Source organism: Colias croceus, chromosome Z (genome assembly GCF_905220415.1).
Source record: "Colias croceus chromosome Z, ilColCroc2.1".
In the NCBI taxonomy this organism is placed as follows: Eukaryota; Metazoa; Arthropoda; class Insecta; order Lepidoptera; family Pieridae; genus Colias; species Colias croceus.
In genome coordinates, this window is record NC_059568.1 from 10,828,178 (window position 1) to 10,847,411 (window position 19,234).

The window sequence follows — 19,234 nt, forward strand, 5'->3', positions numbered from 1 at the left end:
TTAGCTATGCTAACTAATTTCATACGCGTCCTACCCGATCGTTATTCTTAATGTTTTACTATGAATGATGAAGTTCATTTTGTAGCTATTTCTTTTGTAAGCTTATGTCTAGACCCTTTATTCTTTTTCTCTTTTGCACTAAAGATTCGGCCATTCGAAAACGTAGAGCTTCCTCTTATTCGATAGGTGTCCGGAATTACTGGATACATTCATGATCAATTGAATCAAGTTAACTCGCAAACCTGTCTAACTGGAAAATCGACTTCTTTCTTTTTAAATTACTTTATATATTGTGCTTATGGAATTGTATTGTACGTAATGGCTACGATAATGTCTTTTTTTTAAATGACGCAGAATTATTTTTGAAGAATCTGGTGCACCTACCTATTCAATTATTGTTACCGTTACCTTTATAAAGGTATTGTTACAATTTGGACTGCTATAATTATAAATTATAAGTATAGCAGTCCAAAATACCCACATCTTTTCAGATAATACAAACCTGCATGTGCCTCTAAAGCTTATATGGACAATTTTTGGCTGGGTATTCCGATATAAATACAAATTCCAATCAATATACTTTATTTCGAAAAGTGTACATGGGTGTTGTACAACAACTACATATAATAGATACTTATAATAATAACAACAATAATTAATCTATCAAAGAACTACACAATATTAACTAGGTACCTACTTATTGTTTTTAATACTCGATGGTTCATAAGACAATTACCAAGTTCACAATCTTTCTTCTCAATTAACATAATAATTTTACTATGATAACAATCAACTTTATTAATCATGAAGTTAAAAGAAAAATACATTTACGTACAATTTAATTTTAGTAGCCCTATTAACGACTAGAATTCTCTCGAACCTAATGTTCGTAAAACATTGACAAATGACATTGTACATAGGTATTTCTTGGGTTCTGTTGTTACCCGGAAGTCAAAAACATTTAAACCTTACGACTATACATTTTTTGAGTAACTACCTTATTGTTAATTTGTTATAGGGCACTACCACATTTACGTAGCATAATGATAGGCTTATTACAGTTTAATTGAAGATTATTGTGTACCTTCTACGAGGGGAGGTCCAAAAGTTCGCGGAATGAAAGGGTTGTTAATAAAATATAACAATAATTTTATTTTTTACTTTTCAATATAGTCACCCTTAAGACTAATACTTACATTTATTCGATCTATGAATAATTTTTTCTAAACCATCGAAAAAGTGTTTTTTGTTTTGGGCCTCATATGCAATGATATTTTATTTGTATATATAATATCATTGCTCAAAATGCGTTGTGAACCGCCTAGTTGTCTTGCAAAAGAAGCACCCTTGGCCAATTTCTCTCGACGTTTTTCTTTAATTGCCTTCTTCAACTTTTCCAATGTTGTTGCGTAGTATTCTCCGGTTATATTGGTAGTGAGTAATATTCCCTCACAATACCAAAAAACAGTGTCCATCAACTTTCCAGTCGATTCTCTGTTTTGATTCAGGTTCAAAGTGATGAACCCATGTTTCATCTCCAGTAACAATCCGGTCCAAAATATGCACAGGTTCATCTCCACACGCCTCCAAAAAGTGAATAGGTAGACGCGTCGACGCGCTGTTGTTTTTGCTAAATAGTTGCAGTTTGCTTCCGGATTGACCTGTTCAACAGGCGAGTGCTCGTAAACGAATGGCGCCGTAGGGCGTAGGCGCCATTGAAATATTACTAATTATGAGTGCTCAATTAGTATGACACTAAGCGAGCTACCATATCCTGATATCCCCACGCCATCCCGCGAACCTCTCGACTTCCCTATGTAGCTTATCGCCAGCGGCTTCGCCCTGACTACACGTCAAAGGAAAACCCGCACAGTTCCCGTTCCCGTGGGATTTCCGGGATACAAAACATACCAAATTATATTGTACATCCATGGTCAAGTCAATGGCCGATTAAAATTAAGTTTGCAATATTAAGAAGCAAGATATGGGTTATTGGTGGTTTTGTTGGTTGTTGTTCGTGGGTATCTGTGACTGATATGATGCCATGTGACGTCGATAAACAGAAGCGGACCAAGTACCTACTAGTAAAGGCGTGGTCCGAGAGGGGGTCCCCCCAATACCTACTCGATAAAATAGAAAAAAAATTCTAACGGTACTGTACAAATTAAATATAAACTGGCCAAGTGCTCGGACTCACTCGCGCACCGAGGCCGCGAATTTTGAATTTGCGAAAATTTGCAGCATAAACGCCAGTAAATCTTTAGATTGCGTTAGCTTATAAGTTTGATTTTTTCACAGCTTCAAGGGATGGTAGATTTAGTAATCAATAAAAATAACAGTCTCATACTTCCACGCGTTCTTTAGAGAAAGGGTCTTGACAGACAGATGGATAACAAAGTGATCCTTTAAGAGTTCCGTTTTTTCCGGTTAAGGTTTAAATTTTTTTGTCCATGGTTTTCTTTTTTATTTGAATGATTAGTAAGATTAGAAGTATAACATAAAAAAATTGCGGAAATTGCAGCATAAACGGCTCTATGTTTTGATTGTGTTGGCTTATGAATTCTACTTTTTCAGCTTCAAGACTTAGAAGAAAAAAATTATAAAATTAAAAAATTATAAACTTCTTTATTTTTTTAGGCCGTAGACTTCAGTAATCAGTATTCTTTTCAATAGACATGCAATCAAACAGGGGGCAACGAAGCGATCCTATCAGAGTTCCGTTTTTCCTTTTGAGGTTCGGAAAAACGGAGAAGATTTTTCTTCAAAAACCATCGAAAAGATTGGTCCGAGGTTTTTGTAAAATAGGGACCTATATAAAAAGTTATATAGCAAAAAAAAGTACCTATAGGTACAATCATAGGTAGGTATCATGCAAATAATCTACATCAAGATCTACTTAATTCAGGTTTACATAATCCTACTAATATTATAAGTGCGAAAGTCTGTAAGGATGGATGTACGTATATTTATGTGTATTTATGTATGTTTGATAACTACTCTTTCAAGCAAATAGGTACTCCCTACTGAACCAACAGCAATGAAATTTAGCACGCATACCTGTAGTGTAACTAAGATTAAAACAGGGAACGGGAACTATGCGGGTTTAACTTTGAAAACGCGGGCGAAGCCGCGGGCGGAAATCTAGTATGTACCTACATAAATATGATAAAAGCTTCTCATAACACACGAATATTTTAGTCATTATTTTCCTTTAAGTAACAAATTCTATTGATTTCTAAAGCGATTTTTATAGGTATTACAACAATTTGTTATGACAAAAATAATATGATAAAATCTTTTCATTACACACATATATTTTAGACATTAATTTTCTATACCACAGAAAATATTGATATAATAAGGAATTAATTTTATTAATTTCTAAAGCGATTCAATTTTAGAACATTATAGTTATCTATATAACTACATATTATAATAATAATTGAAACGTAAATAATATGATAAAATCTTCTCATTACGAATATTTTAGATTTTCTATACCAGTGCAGTCTTATACCCATGTCTTACCACAGTAGGTAAAGATTGATATTACAATTTACAAGGAACAAATTTCATTTATTTCTAAAGCGATTCAATTTTAGAATATTAGGTATACCTAGTTATCTATAAATTATAATAATAATTGAAACATAAATATGATAAAATCTTTTCATTACACACGAATATTTTAGACATCGATTTTCTGTACATAATATCTAAAGAACAAATTCTATTGATTTCTAAAGCGATTTGATTTTAGAACCTTAGCTATAGTTATATTATAATACTACCTTATAACGTTTTTTGTTTCTTCGTAAAGAGAAGTTTTATTTTTTATATAAAACAAAACACCAAATCTTAGCCTTAGTTAATCAACTTATAATCTAGATTTTGTTTGACATTTACGTAATTAACGTTGAAATTACATGCATATACCTATATAGTATATACCCTCTTAATTACATAGATGTACAATGAGTAATGTTAAATACTAAATACCTAGTTATTATCTATATAATGGGGGTCACTTTATTTGCCCCACCTTTAGTTAAACATTCAAGGGCTAAATCATTAAAACGAAATTAGCTCCGTTAACGTGGAGATAACAGCTTCCCTGTACACAGTGGAAGTGCATCCTCTTATTTCAATGAATTACGCTGCAATCACGCGAACTCTATGAGGACAGGAAATGCAGGGATTATCATTTCTTCAAGGGAATTGAAGCTTAATCTTGTTAGGACCTACTATGTCTATTACGTATCCATCCATTATTTTTACATAATAATCGCATGCAGCATCGATTATAGTCTACCATTGTACCTAATGTCTTGCACTGTATTTTGACACGAATACAATTTTAAATTTTACATAATATATTTACAACTATAATATAACAGCTATAAGTAGGTACGAAGTAAAATAGTGCCCTATAAACATGTAAGTAGGTATTATTGTAAATGATGCACGAGTATCGTCATTCGAAACATCATTACATCATCATCTACTCACAGAGATATTCTTTTTTTTAACATTTTTTTTTGTATATCCATAAAAATCTACTACTCCGTAATTGTATCCCAGTCATGTTCCAACAATTTTACATTTTACTCATGTGTATTTAAAATCTATTTAGACTTAGCTAATTGACTATGGAAACTTTTCTATAATATAATATTATAATATAATGAGTTGCGGCCAATGCCGATCTTTAATTTTCCAGGATATAAAACAACAACAAGAATGTCATATTAAATTCGTCGTCTAGGACGTCAATAATAAACGGGGTTCTGCCGAATGTAGGTCGAGAGGCGCGTCCTACGTGCCAAACGCACACAAACGTTTAGACCTAGTATCCTACAGAAGCTACACACACACGTATAACGGCCTCGTCCGACATCTAGGCCAAAAAGCGCGCATGCGCTGACGACTGCGTCTATTTACTATTAAATCCATTTCATTGTCGTTAACTATAACATATTTCCGCTTGAATCAACATTTTCAGCCATATTAATGAATGATTTTGACTCGAATTTTAAAATTTAGTATAGTTCGATATTGTAAACGAGAAGTAGAGTATATATTATAATAAACTCTTGTATACCTATTTCTTGTATGTGTAGGTATAGGTATATTATGCATACATGCTACTATGTATGGAATTTGTCGACCCAATTCCCGAAGAGCGCATAGTTTACATCGTTTCTGAATGATTTGATCATATACTTAATACTCTAACGGCATAACCTAATCTAACCGTTACATAGACATTTGAAGTTAATTGTTTTTGTCCAACACACAGAGGCCCTTTCGAGAACCTTTATGTGTTATGGGACACCAGCCGCAGACTGCCCATGGCTGCACTATAGAGATACAGTCCTGGGCAGTCTGCGGCTGATGTAGGACTATTGCATATTGATATGGAAAAAAATAAACTGGTCTGTGGAATGAGAAGTTGTTGGACCGGCCAATTTATGTTTAGTTAAGAGTACTGAAAAATAGTACTCACTTCGGAGCGCTGTAAAACCTAAGCTATTGACGTAATGAAAAAATGTTGTTTATAAAAGTTGTTCCTCGAAAAACAATCCACAAAAATGGTCTGATATAATTTCTTCGTAAAATGATAAAAAAACCGGCGACCCCACAAACTTGGTGATAGCTTCACACTGACCCCCCCCCCCCCTACACATAAAAAAATAGCGTCCTCTAAAAAAGGCGACCCCAAATGTAATTTTTCAATGGACTAAATATCCTCCGTCTGCAAGACGTAATAAGTGATGTAAATTACATACGACTCGGTACTCGACACTCACGATATATCGATTGAAGTTTGCATGAGTATTTTATCGATTTGAATCTGAATTACATATTATAAAGTGCATTGTATTAATGTTATGATTAGAAAATTAAACTTAAACTTTGACAATGTAAATATTTTTAATTGATAAAATATTATATAAGTAACTACGATCAATTTTGTTTTATTCACTATTTTTGATACAATAACATTCATTTAAATTACAAAATATATCCGAGAAAAAGCTTAAATTTCCAAATTTTCTTCAGCCCATCAATAAAATTGTAATTGTCTTCAAAACATTTCGTTCGGTAAAAATAGAATAGACCTTACTTCATTTGCAAGAACTTTCCAAACTAAGTTCCAAACAGCAGGCCGAGTCTAATGTCAGAGAATAGAGTCAACTGGAATCAACGCTGAGGAATAGAAACTGCTATCGCAAATTTTTGACATAAGCTCATGATATTTTAGTAATGGTTCGGTCACACTACCAACGACGACGACGACCACGACAAATTTTGTCATCCAGTCAAAATTGGTTCAAAATAACAATTTAAAATTTCCCATCATACTGGTAGGTTCGTCGGCACTCAGGTCTTATATAGTGTGATATGTCCATCGTCTAATATTATTTCGCTATTATTTAAAATTATCGATATCACGCTGCCCCGCATAACTATTAAAAAAATAAAAAATAAAAATTCTTGAATTATCAGTTTATTTTATTGGTTTGTGTTACCTACTTGTTATTATTTTTTAATACATTGAGCGCGTTTGTTATATATTATAATTAGCGACCACAATAGTCGACACTAGGCTTTCATATAAACTCATATTTAGATAAGTATGGTCAAATCAGTCAGAACGATGTAAACTGTAATAATATTATGCAGATGTCACCCATAACGGGAACTGGTCGACTTACCTACTCTGTAACCCTGTTCCTGTATAATGTATAATATATACATGTGGATATTTTTTAAATATAAAATATTTTTAGGTAAATAACCTTAGTTATTAACTATTATTATAATATTAGAATTCACTTATTGTTTCATGATCCCAAACTCATTTAGTCTTAAATAACAACACTGGAGAAATTTATATTTAACAAAATACATAACCATCATAAAAAAAACTATGTCCATTATGGACATAATTGGTCTCTTAATTACTTCTTTTTTTGTAATAATTCTATCAAAAAAACTATTCCTTAAGTAAATATACCATCGACTTATTTAAGAACATAAGTTACATAAATGCATTATTTTGATTAGACCGTACGTATCTATAAAGAGAGAGCTGGAGGCGTTGCACATTATAGAGATTCATCAACATTCTATTGATCGTAACTTGGGCCTTGGAAGTCCCTTCTGCTTTCCGGCAAATGTAGATGCCAGTACGGTTACGTAAGGTTCTGGGGTCAATTTACGTTAGATAGTTGCGTTAAACGTTGGGAAATATTGTCAAAAGTTAGTGTGAATGTGTGCACGACCCAAGCTTAATTGTATTCTATTTATATATAAATGGACGAGGGGCCCATATTGGGCGCTAAATAAGATTTTCACTACCTTTTCCCTCAAACGTGAAAGGGAAAGTAATAGGTAAGCACAATAATTGTATCTGCCGTAAAACTACGTGAATGTTGCAATAGCGATCATATTAGGTATATATTTGCTCATTTCATGAAATGATTGATCATTTCACGAAATGGTCGCATTTAATGATGTGGTCAACATCATAATTTATAGCCTACAACATATTTGTAGGCTATATATGTAAGCCGTTATAGGGCAATTTTCATTACATTCAGAAAACTAGATTATCTTATTTTATTTTTGATAAAGGTAAAACATTTCTTCCTAACATTGATTTATATATAATAAAATTTTGATACTTACTAAGAAAAATATACAATATATGTATATAAAATTGATTTACAGAACATGCCTAACATTTCCGAAAATACGATATGTACATACACATATATATTCTTTATAAAATATACGCTTTTATGTGAAATGTTTTTATAAAATATTGAAAGTTCTCTCCATAAAAAATAGCTTTTGATATTAATCACGTAAGTATATATGCTTGTGATATATTATTATATTATATGTTGTTCATACTTCAGATAAATGTGTAATCATCTTGGTTTTACAATATTAGCAGTAGGTATCTTACCACTGTGATTAATATTAAAAGTTCAATACACTCTTATGTATACACCTGCTTGTCAAAATTCTACGCGTTTCTTTTTTTTTAATTTTTTCGTATTAACAGGTTATATATATTAATAACGACAATATCGGCGGCGAATAAATTTGACTACATTTAGGCGTTTCTAACACACATTTTTTGTTTAGAAAATTTCGAAGTAAAATTACGTTGCTATCCACCTACTCCTTATGTTTGCATACATTCATATTATTTACATATATATATTAAATACAATATAACATCCAATATAATTTATTTATATGAAATAAGTGAAAGCGCATCATTGTAGAAGAGCTGGACAGATAGTTACACTATTATTATATAACATTTGAAAAAATTGTCTACTAAATTCTTACACATCGATAACAACATTCATAATGTTATAATATCAACATAGTTAGTAGTACCCTATGCATTCGGGCTATCCTTAGAACTAGATAAAATATTAATTATTTATATATACATAATATTTTGTATTAAAATTAGTAATAACTAATAATAATTAATAACACATCCAGAGTTGAAACACTACATTTAAAAACGAACATTTCGTCCAATCATATTTGAGTCCAAATAAAACACACTAAGTTTATCCATCATCTTCTTTTTTTTTCAACACAATGGCCGACGATGCTTTTGCAACATCACCATCGAACCTCTCCAGTTCCCGAAGGCACTCATCAAAAGTCACAACCATATCGTCCGCCACAGAAGTCTTTATTTTCAATAACTTTATAGCGATATGTACATTCCAGTCTGTAAACTCTAAAGCCTCTAAACATTCCTCTGGAGATGCCTGTAACAAAATTATATATTTATATAACTGGATAAAAGTAAATTGATAGCCTCTTTAACGATCGCGATATTAAATTATTAACATTTTCCATAAAATATTTACTCCCTACAATATTACAAATATGAAATGGTGTATGTATATTTTCTTGTCTTTCATTCAGGTTGCAAGGGAGATATTTTATCGTATGTGAGTGATAAAGGCTACCTCTACATTTTACCTCAGTAACTAGTACCTCTCCCAACTCCCAATAGGATCCCCTGGAAGATTCACTATTAGGCGCATTTGAAACACTCAACACAATTTTAAATTCCGATAGATGGCGCTATTTTATTAACGTTATATGACAACTAATATTTTTTTAACTACACGAGCGTAGCCGTGGGTGTTATCCAGTAATAATATACATTTGGGATTTTTATAGTTCGTACGCAGCTGTGTAGCTGACGGTTATAGGTACGCATTACTTTAAATCTGGTTAAACAAGTAATGCTTTTGAGAGGTTGGTTATTGTATTGGTTGGAAATATTGTGAATCTTATTGGATCTTAGTCTAGTTTTGTATAAGCTTTGCTTAAATTTATTTACTTATTGCGTCCTAGCAAAAATGTTGTACATACCTGCTGTTTAAGAACTTTGCTCATAATTCTGACCTCGTCGGACTCGACACCGCGTTGTTTTGAGGAGGGTTTTTTATCTGCGAATTGAAGTAAATCCTCCACTGAGACGTGATCTAGAAAATAAACCTATTTTTTAACGTAGCTTTACGACGCATTGGTGCAAAGGTGTACAGAATCTGTACCATCTCATCTTTTAATGATTGTATTAATTGTTTTTCTTTTTGTTATTCTTTTCACTAGCGATATCAAAATTAGTAATAGACAGACCCCAAGCGGTTTCACAAAAGTGAAATTTTGGTTGAAAATGGCATGCGCCCACGTGCATAAAAATGTAATTCGCCTTACAGCACTAAGTAAATAGTGTTAGTTACGGTTAATTTATACAGCGGATACTTTATATATACAAAAATATTTATATACTTTCAAATCATTTCTAAAAATAAATTCTTGCAGAAAAAAATTGCGATTGCATTCAGAATATATGTAATAAGAATAATAATACCATAATAATTAACAAAAGTAACATAGAAAAGATTATCTATATTACATTATTAAAATAAGTCAGGGTGTTTACACTGCCTATATAATATATAACTAAATATTTAATACTTTTTTTTCATTTGACTATTCATTATTTACATTATTATAGCATGAGCTCGTTGTCGGAGTTTCAAATTAATCTTTTCTATGAAGAGTGGTATATAATGTTAGTAGTATTAGAAAGTTAAACTCACCTTACTTACCACGCTTGTAGTCGCGATCCTCACCTTTAAGGTAGACCTCTTCGAATATCTGGTCTTCCCCCTCCTCAAGGCTAGCGTCCAAGTTACTTATGTAACAATTGAATGGGTTCGTAGAGAGGTCAGGCAGTTCTATATCTGGATAAGTCGAAGTCGGAAGTTCGAACGGATTCCTGGGATCCAGAGCCGAAGCGTTTTCCTCCTCTACTGGTTTTGCTGCAGCTCGTGTCCTAGCTCGTGTCTCAGGCGGTGCCATTGCCTCTGCTAGTGCCTTTTCCTCAACTTGCACTTCTGCGTCAGCTTTTGCAATCACTTGCTCTGCTTTAGCCTTTGCTTCTGCTTGTGCCTTTTCCTCAGCTAGTGCCTTTGCCTCCGCTAGTGCCTTTTCTTTTGCTTCACGGTGTGCCTTTTCTCTGGCCTCTCTTTCCTCGTTTCGCATCAGAGCTCTAGTATTTTGGTATATAGCACACGCCTGGACGTTAGCCGGGGTGTTCAAAATGGGGCCTGGGATGTCACGTCCCGGTAATCGTAGTGGGTATTTCCTGAAGTGGCGCGGCTTGTCAACCAGCTTCGGTTTTGTTGACCGCGGTGGCAGGGGTAGCTCATTACCCTGAGGATTGATAAAAATTTATTTAGTTTCAGTCTACGTAAATACTTCCTTTTATGTAAAATAATGGATAAGTCAACATAGCTTTATACTTACATCGCTGTCGATTGTCGTTATCGATGCCGACGGGTCTCCGAACACAAGCCTATAATTTATTCAGGTAATATAAATTAATAAGTCACAAGTTGGTAGAAAGAAACATGAGTTTATTATCAGTCTGACATAAGCCCTCCTCCAGTAATTAAAATATGCACCATTAAACCAACAAAGAGATAACGCATATTATACTACAAAGATAATGGATAGGAAATAAATGTACATAAATATATTTTTTACTTATTTAGAAGGTAACTGGACTCTTTATTAGTGTAGAAAATAGAATAAGACTACAGTCTACAGATAACATTCGTTTGCTAGTTTTATATTTTGCTCTTTTCGAATAGGTAACTCTAAGAATTTTTTTTTCTCACTGTCGAATAAACATAATGCCAATTTTCTCATTTAAGCCGATATCCTTAATTAGGAATATAATTTCTACAATGATGAATAAAGTACATTTATTTTTTTATTTAAAGACTATAAAAATAATCTTTGTTATCGTCACATCAATACATAATATAAACATCCAACGTCTCGTAGTGAGAAACCATAATTCCATTTCATTCCTCTGGTGTCGCTGCATTATATCAAGCACCAAGAAACGGACAAAGAACCAACTGGTAATATTCATCTGTACTTGAATTATAATATTAACATTAATTTATAGTATGGAATTAATATAGTCGACGCTTTAAGTGAATCCCGTGGTTTTTTTTTTGTTCGACGCTAAACAAGAAAACAGCGTTACTTCAGCATCTAACAGGTATTCAGGCAAGATCATCAAGTTAATTACTATCAAATCAGCACAACAAAATCAGAAATAAAATCAAAATAAATAAATGTGTTATAGTGTAATTTGTGAAGTCTACTAAGTTACAAAATGGATAGGTGAATCGAACTTAACTTTATCCGGTTGGAGCAAATTTTTGCGTCGATTTTAAAGATTTGATGCTACAGTAATAATATGAATTTTAATAGATGTGTAATTTAGTCGTGAGGCTTGGCGTACATATTCCCCTATCAATAATTGAAACATTTGATATGACAAGTACTATGAATTTTAATAGATTATAGTTAGAAATCAAAGACTTTTTAACGGATTTTAAGCGCGATTTATTCTAAAATCCATTAAAAAATCTTTAATTTCTAAATGTATAATACTCGCGTAAAATCAAACACTGGAAAGTACTAGATTGTTAGTTGTTTGCAAGCGGTTATAATACAAATGAAGTAGTCGTAGAGACTCGACGTCCATGATACCCTTTTAAGATTTGATATTAAAGTAGTATCATAAATATTAATAGGCGTGTTAGTTGATAATAAGCGGTTAAAGTTAGTCAAGTAATCGTAGAGACTACTGGTTTCTTTTAATACGGTGATATAGCAGATTACATACCCTCCCGATACAGGTTTCTGTAACGAATTGAAGTGTGATTGTGTATATTGATTTTTAGGTGATTCTTTTGGTATCGTGGATGGCTTGGCCAACATATCGTGTGACCTACTAATCACCGATAGAGCGGGAGTTGGCTCTTCAATTAAACTCGCGTATACCATTTTGGATTCCTCTGTTATTGACGCCTGTAAAAAACAAACAAAAAACAAAACAAAACAAAAATTATTATTATTTTCATTTTATCGCGTATAAAAAAATACTTGATAAAATGTAAATTATAATAATAGTAACCAAAAAAGAAAAAATAAAGAAAAAATAAAAAGTGCTGTGTTGATAGCAACTCTATAATCTTACTTGAATGTCAGGAACGCTGTTTGCTTCTTCGCTAAAGTTCCGTTTAGCTGTAAGAAATAATTAATGCGCGTGTTATTTCAATGTTAATTTGTTTTAAAATATTTAATATACTTACAATAAAATATAAAAAAAACGACGGTTTCGTCTGATAGTTCGACCATGTAAAATTCAATACTTTATACAAAATATTAATATTATAATTCAAGTTCAGATGAATATTACCAGTCGGTTCCTTGTCGGGTTCATGGTGGTTGTTATGATGCAGCGACACTAGCGGGAATTTGAAGTGGAATTTTGACTTTTCACTGGGGGACGTCGGTTGTTTATCCTCACCCAAATCATTCATAGATCTGAAAGTCATAAAAATATATTAAAACATCTAAAAAATAAATTAGGAAATTAAACATTATGTTTATAATTTATATCCATCATAAGTACATCGCCGACAGGAGAGATAACCTTTGAGTAAAACGAATAACAAATATAAATACAAAATTAGACTAGGCTTTCATAGATCTTTTAAAATTAATCAAATGCAAAATTAGACCAGGCTCCATTATAAATGTCCTGGATAGTCCTGCATTACATGAAATATATTGTTCAAAGTAGGTATTAACTTACCAACTTACAAAGAATATGGTCTCACAGGAAAATCCTATGATCCGATGTGTAGCCTTTATAATAATATTTGTACTTAGCTTATAATGATACGATTATTTATGAAATGAATTTAAAAATGATAAATTATGAAATGAAATGTAAATGCTGTTTATGTCAGTACACAGTTAGTTATATTATTATTTTATTATGTTACTAGCTTTCCGCCCGCGGCTTCGCCAGCGTTTTCAGAGAAAGCCCCGCATAGTTCCCTTTCCCGTGGGATTTCCGGGATAAAACCTATCCTATCTCTCAAGTTGGATCGAACTGCACATGGTGTGCGAATTTTATTATAATCGGTTAAGTGGTTTAGGAGTCCATTGAGGACAAACATTGTGACACGAGATTTATATAAGTATATTAAGATGTATTACTATTATTTAGTAATAATATTTCATGGTTTATTATCATTAAATTAACTTGAATATTAAGTCACAGGTAGTATTGATATTGCATATATGTATTAGAAAAATTTACCATCAACATAAGTTTGCTTAATTTTTATAATTAATAGAAAAACATAAGCCAGCGAATGTTATCCGTATTTTTCGAATGGTAGCCTTTCGAATTATGTACACTACTGGTGACAAAAAAAAAATGAGGACAACACCAGTTTACAAATAAAAAAAGTATCATTAAGATCGGTTCACCCAGTCGATATTTCTCAGCTAACAAACCAAACAAAATATCAAATTGAGTAAACCCAGTTTAAAGTGGTTCGAAAAAGAAACAACTTACTTGGCAGTTATCTCGTTTGCCATAGCGCAGGCTGTCTCCAGGGTTCTCTCGTCTTGTGGCGACATTGGCTTCATGGTGGTGTAAACCTTCTTCTTCTCCGACTTACTCAGTGTACGAGTCCTGCCCAAAGCATTTCTAAATTAAACATTTAATATTATGCTGCCCCTAATTATCGTATCTACATATTTATATTTTCAATAATTTAAGACACACCTGATAGCCGTTTCGACCTCCTCCTGTTGGAACTGTCCCTGAAAATATATAATGTAGATATAGTTTAATTCAATCAATACTAAAACAGATCAATAAAACATCTATATAACGCTACAAATGACAAAACAACAAGCTAATATTTTGTACACACGGTAGTGCCAGGACTAGATAACATTTTAGTGTGGTATTTTAGAACTAAATATAATATATCTATATATAACATCTACCAGAAACTTGCATATCTGTATACCATATACCCTACATCGTAAAAGTTTACCAAGATCATATTTACCTGCCAATCTGGCATCTTAGATAATTCAAACACAAATACACAATAACGTCGTCTAGGTTTAGATAGATATGTATAATAAATATACATCTTATATAGAAACCGGCTATACTTGTTAACAAAGAAAATATTGCTACATTCTGCAAATATATCTCTTGTAATAATGAAATTAATTAAATTGTCTTTGATGGGCTGAAAAGTTGGTAGGCAAACAAAGAAAGCTAATTTAATTTGATTAATCAATATAGGTAGTTGCCTTCGAGGACGATACAACGATTGCGGTGATATAATTTTTCTATATAATTTTTATAGCACAATTTTTCTTTAGACAGTAAGAAGGCATCGGTTTCAGTTATAACCCTAATAGAATTTATAATATATTGACGGTACATTCATTTCAGCGATCATTTTCTTGAAGCGTAAAAACAGGAAAACCTTTCTGGACACCAGATCTGAAGAATTGATGGATTCGGAAAAAGATTCAAAGCCAAATTTGGGACACGTTGCATTGCCTTGATAAACCTCAAAAAACAACAATCCCTTTTTCTTAAAATTGGAGCTTCTTAAGGGGTTTCATGCTTCAAACTCTCCACAAATGTTATGGTATAGTCTCTATTTAAACTTTCTCTTTTCCGATGAATATTATATTGACGCCTGAACTTTGCCAGCCTACTGCTCTGTCTTTGCATGCTTTGGAGTCGATTGAACATCATAAGACTCGGATGTCGGCTTTTTGAATGTGAGCTTCGTGTAGATAGATGAATCACCTTCCTTTGACATATTTAGTCTCAGCTATCTAGTTGTATACACTTTGTGGTCTTCTAAAATTGTTTTGTGAATTTTTTCTTTTCGCCTATTACCTCCTTTTTAGGGCGTCCAGTGTATCATCCTCGAAGTTCATTTCCCTTATTGAAATTTAAAGAAGTACTTTTAATGTAAGTTTATGCGTTGAGCGCAACGCCCAAATAATAACTATCTAGAAAATACTGAGCTTCAACATAATTTTTTTCGACACATCAAATCTGTTCTATTCGTTTCCTTGCACTAAAAAAGTTACTTTACTTATGGCCGACAGCTTATAGACAGATTTTAGTAACGCTATTTGTGTATTAACTTATAAACTATTCAACCCAACCTTATACAAACATGTCCAGTGATAGGAATATATACAAGTAATGTATAATAGACAGAACATTACTATTCTAATAATAATCTGTATTTTTAGCGAAATGTAATAGACGATTGTTCTAGTTGTTATAGTACGATTGGCAATTGACGGACTTGGAAAAATTAAATGAAGTTAATTAGTCCGTCAAAAATCTGTGAGATTAAATTAAAAGTTATTTCGTTTGTAGAAAAGTTAACTTCGTTTATTAACCATTAACGGACTAACGAGTTAATGCAAAACTTATTCTTCAATTTCTAAACAACCGTACATAATAAGACGTGTACTTTATAAATTTGTTTTTTAACAATATATTCTTAACGATATTTGCTTTTTATCGATACAATCTCTAAAAATATTATTTTTATGTAACCAATTTTATACAAACTATAATTACATATTTAGACTAAGAATAAGTTCTAAAGTAAAATGATGGTTACATATTATAAGATGTTACAATGTTACAATTTTAAAAATGATTAATCTCAAATTTGATACTAGATGATGTTCATTTAATGTGCTGGCGAAAAAGGTAAAATGTACTTCTCTATACAATTCCAAATTTGGTGATGGAACTCACGATATAATAAACGACGATGAAAATGGTGTATTTCTAATAGTATATCTCGTATATCTTATAGATATAGATATATCTTGTAGATCAAGTAATTAAGGATGTTAAATAAAATGGAATAAATAAACAACATTTTAGTGTTTTTGTTACTAAAGTACAGTATCAGAAACTACTAGCTATTTATTAACCCATAACCTTATACTACACTTAACGTTATATCTAGAGGTATATTTCGAACATTCTTAACTTGTGCGATCTAAAAAAAATCGTATAGGTGAGCTAAAACACTTATCAACCTTACTTACATACCGTTGGGTTTTAGCTGCTAAAAATGAATACACACGCTTTTAAAAGACTTTTGTTTTTTATTGGCCACGATACTAAATATAGTACGACCGATAATTTGAGTCATTTTCATAGTTCGAATATTCCACATCGTAGCTCTGAAAGTAATATATATATTGTTTTTTTGCCAATGTATGTTGTGGTATGGTTAAATTGGTACTCACGTCTTCCTTCCGCTGACCATGGTTCCGAAACATCACCTCAATTTCATTGAGAAGACTTTGACTGAAGTCAGTGTATGTTTTCTGGAAAATTAGGACATAAAAGTTTTATTTTACATCTTACAACGCATTAAGCTAACTTAAAGAACAAAAATTCCCATAGCTTGCGTGATATTTGCGAAATTTTAACAAATTACCGTTTTAAATTGGGATTAATGAAAAGCAATTCTCACATTTTGGAATTTAAACAATTTTCTTATAAATCGTTTAAATGCTAGGCTAGGGAACTATGGTGATTTTTGTTTTTTACTCTAAAATAACTATTTAAAAATATCAAACTTATACTGATAAAAAAAAAAACAAAAAAAAGCGCCTAGCGCAAGCATACAAACGCTAAGCTAGGATTGTTCGAAACACGAACTTTTTGTGAGCTATATGATATATTTTCACCAAACCCGCTAATTTCAGACCGTGCTGTATAAATAAAATGGATACCCACTGGTATACCGGGACTATCTGGCGCTGCTACTTCAGCTCTAGCATTATCTGTTGCTGTACTCTCCTGTTAATATAATATAGATAACCATAAGACTAAACTTAAGACAAACTAGACCATGATTATACTATTTTTGCCCGCGACTTCGCTCGGTACCCGGATGAATAGCCTATGTACTCGTAAAACGAAATTTGGCACACAGATATAATCTATCTCTGGGCCAAATTTTGTCCAGGTTTGCTGTTTGAGCCTAAATGTACTAACATCCATTCATACTTACAAACGTTTGAGTTTATAAGGATAACCAGCTTACATCCAGTGCTCTTCATGAACCTCTAACGTTATACAACAAAAAATAACAAAAATAACACAAAAAAAGAAGCAACAAACAATACCACAATGAAAAGGAACAGGATTGATAATGTCTCAGTTTGGCTTTTCGAAGTCGATTGAGATTGTTAGTTTTTGTTGTTTGAAAGAGTAAGGTAATTTAAAATTCATGTAAATTAAAATTATAATTTTGTTCCAAAATCCATTAATATGATCTATGTAAAAGTAAAAGTAGTTAAGTTATTACTACATATTTAAACCACTGAATCATTTTAATCGTTGCCAGTTTTGCATGTTTTTTTTTTTTCGATCAGATTAAACGAACACAGATAAATAAAAAAATTAAATTAAAAATGTATAATATCATTCTCACGCTTTTTCGACCGTTTGTTTTGTCTCAAACTAAACAATTTAAATACTAAAACCTCTCTCGAGAACCATTCTATCTTTAAAAATATAGTAAAATCAGTTGGATAGTTATAAGGATTTAAGCACAGATAGACAAAGAGCGGGAAGCGACTGTTTTATACTATGACACATCAACTGAAATCAATGATAATTGTTGAAAATTTAAATATGAAAAGGTCTGTATAAACAAAGTAAAAATACACAGAAGCATAATGTAGTATTAGTAAACAAAAATAGTACTTACAGTGTCAGTGTCCGAGATTTCATGGTACTCGTGGGCCTCTGAGCTCTTGGCTGCAGTATCCTCAGTTTGTTTGTGGGAACGCCCAAGAGTAGCAGATTTCACCTTTTAAAATTAAACAAAATGTTTTAATATTTAATAAACATCATTGTAGGAGATGGTGTTTAAAAAAACTTTGGTTACTTTACTTTCTAACTCTCTACTACTAATCCTGCTATAAGTTACTAAAAGTCACTACATAATAACATACAGCGATTTTCGAAATTGTAACAATATTTAACTCATAAACAGCATACAAGTTTTTTTTCACTTGTAAACAACAATAACGTTCTTTCACTAGTAGACAACAATAACGTTGTTTCACTTGTAAAAAACAATAACGTTGTTTCACTTATAAACAACAATAACGTTGTTTCACTTGTAAAAACGAATCAATGTTTTTTTACCTTGCTTAAGAGGCTCTTGCCGCTTGACTCTTCCTTCTTGGACTTGGAACTCTTCTTGGAAGCTTTGCCTGGCTTCGAATCTTTTGAATCCTTTGAATCGCCTATAATCATAATATTAAATTAATTATTAACTATTAAATGAATCGTAATATAAGTCACCGAACGAAAGCTAGGAAGATCTTTGGTCCTATCAGACAAGAGGATGGAAGTTGGAGAATCCGGAAGAATGCCGAATTCGAAAAACTCATGGCCGAGCCAAATATACTTGGGGAAATAAAAGCGCGTCGCCTGCGTTAGCTCGGTCATGTAGAGCGAATAGGAGCGAGGTCTGAAGAGAACATACTTGGGCCGTCCCTCGGGCCGTCGGCCGGTTGGTCGACCCAAGTATCGCTGGCGCTACCAAGTGGAGAGGACCTGAGTGCGCTTCAAGCCAGTGAAAATTGGCAGGTGACCGCTCAGGACCGGAGAAAGTGGAGAGTTCTCGTCTCAGAGGCCAAGACCCACTTCGGGGTTTCAGCGCCACAGGAGTAAGTAAGTAAGTAAGTAAAT

General features: G+C 32.5%; 1 protein-coding gene across 1 annotated transcript in view; it reads right to left on the reverse strand.

Moving 5' to 3' along the window:
* Positions 1 to 3,294: 3,294 nt before the first annotated feature.
* LOC123705619 (activated Cdc42 kinase-like) overlaps positions 3,295 to 19,234 on the reverse strand; it is a 39,718-nt gene continuing 23,778 nt past the window's right edge. Inside the window, exons 14-26 of the mRNA XM_045654504.1 lie at positions 18,686 to 18,786; positions 18,243 to 18,344; positions 17,264 to 17,326; positions 16,768 to 16,848; positions 14,231 to 14,268; positions 14,018 to 14,152; positions 12,845 to 12,972; positions 12,623 to 12,669; positions 12,269 to 12,453; positions 10,870 to 10,918; positions 10,170 to 10,776; positions 9,427 to 9,539; positions 3,295 to 8,810 (exon numbers count right to left, since the gene is read on the reverse strand). Of these exons, the coding sequence (XP_045510460.1) occupies positions 8,604 to 8,810; positions 9,427 to 9,539; positions 10,170 to 10,776; positions 10,870 to 10,918; positions 12,269 to 12,453; positions 12,623 to 12,669; positions 12,845 to 12,972; positions 14,018 to 14,152; positions 14,231 to 14,268; positions 16,768 to 16,848; positions 17,264 to 17,326; positions 18,243 to 18,344; positions 18,686 to 18,786 (1,856 nt within the window). The 3' untranslated portion in view covers positions 3,295 to 8,603. The remainder of the gene's footprint in view (positions 8,811 to 9,426; positions 9,540 to 10,169; positions 10,777 to 10,869; positions 10,919 to 12,268; positions 12,454 to 12,622; positions 12,670 to 12,844; positions 12,973 to 14,017; positions 14,153 to 14,230; positions 14,269 to 16,767; positions 16,849 to 17,263; positions 17,327 to 18,242; positions 18,345 to 18,685; positions 18,787 to 19,234) is intronic.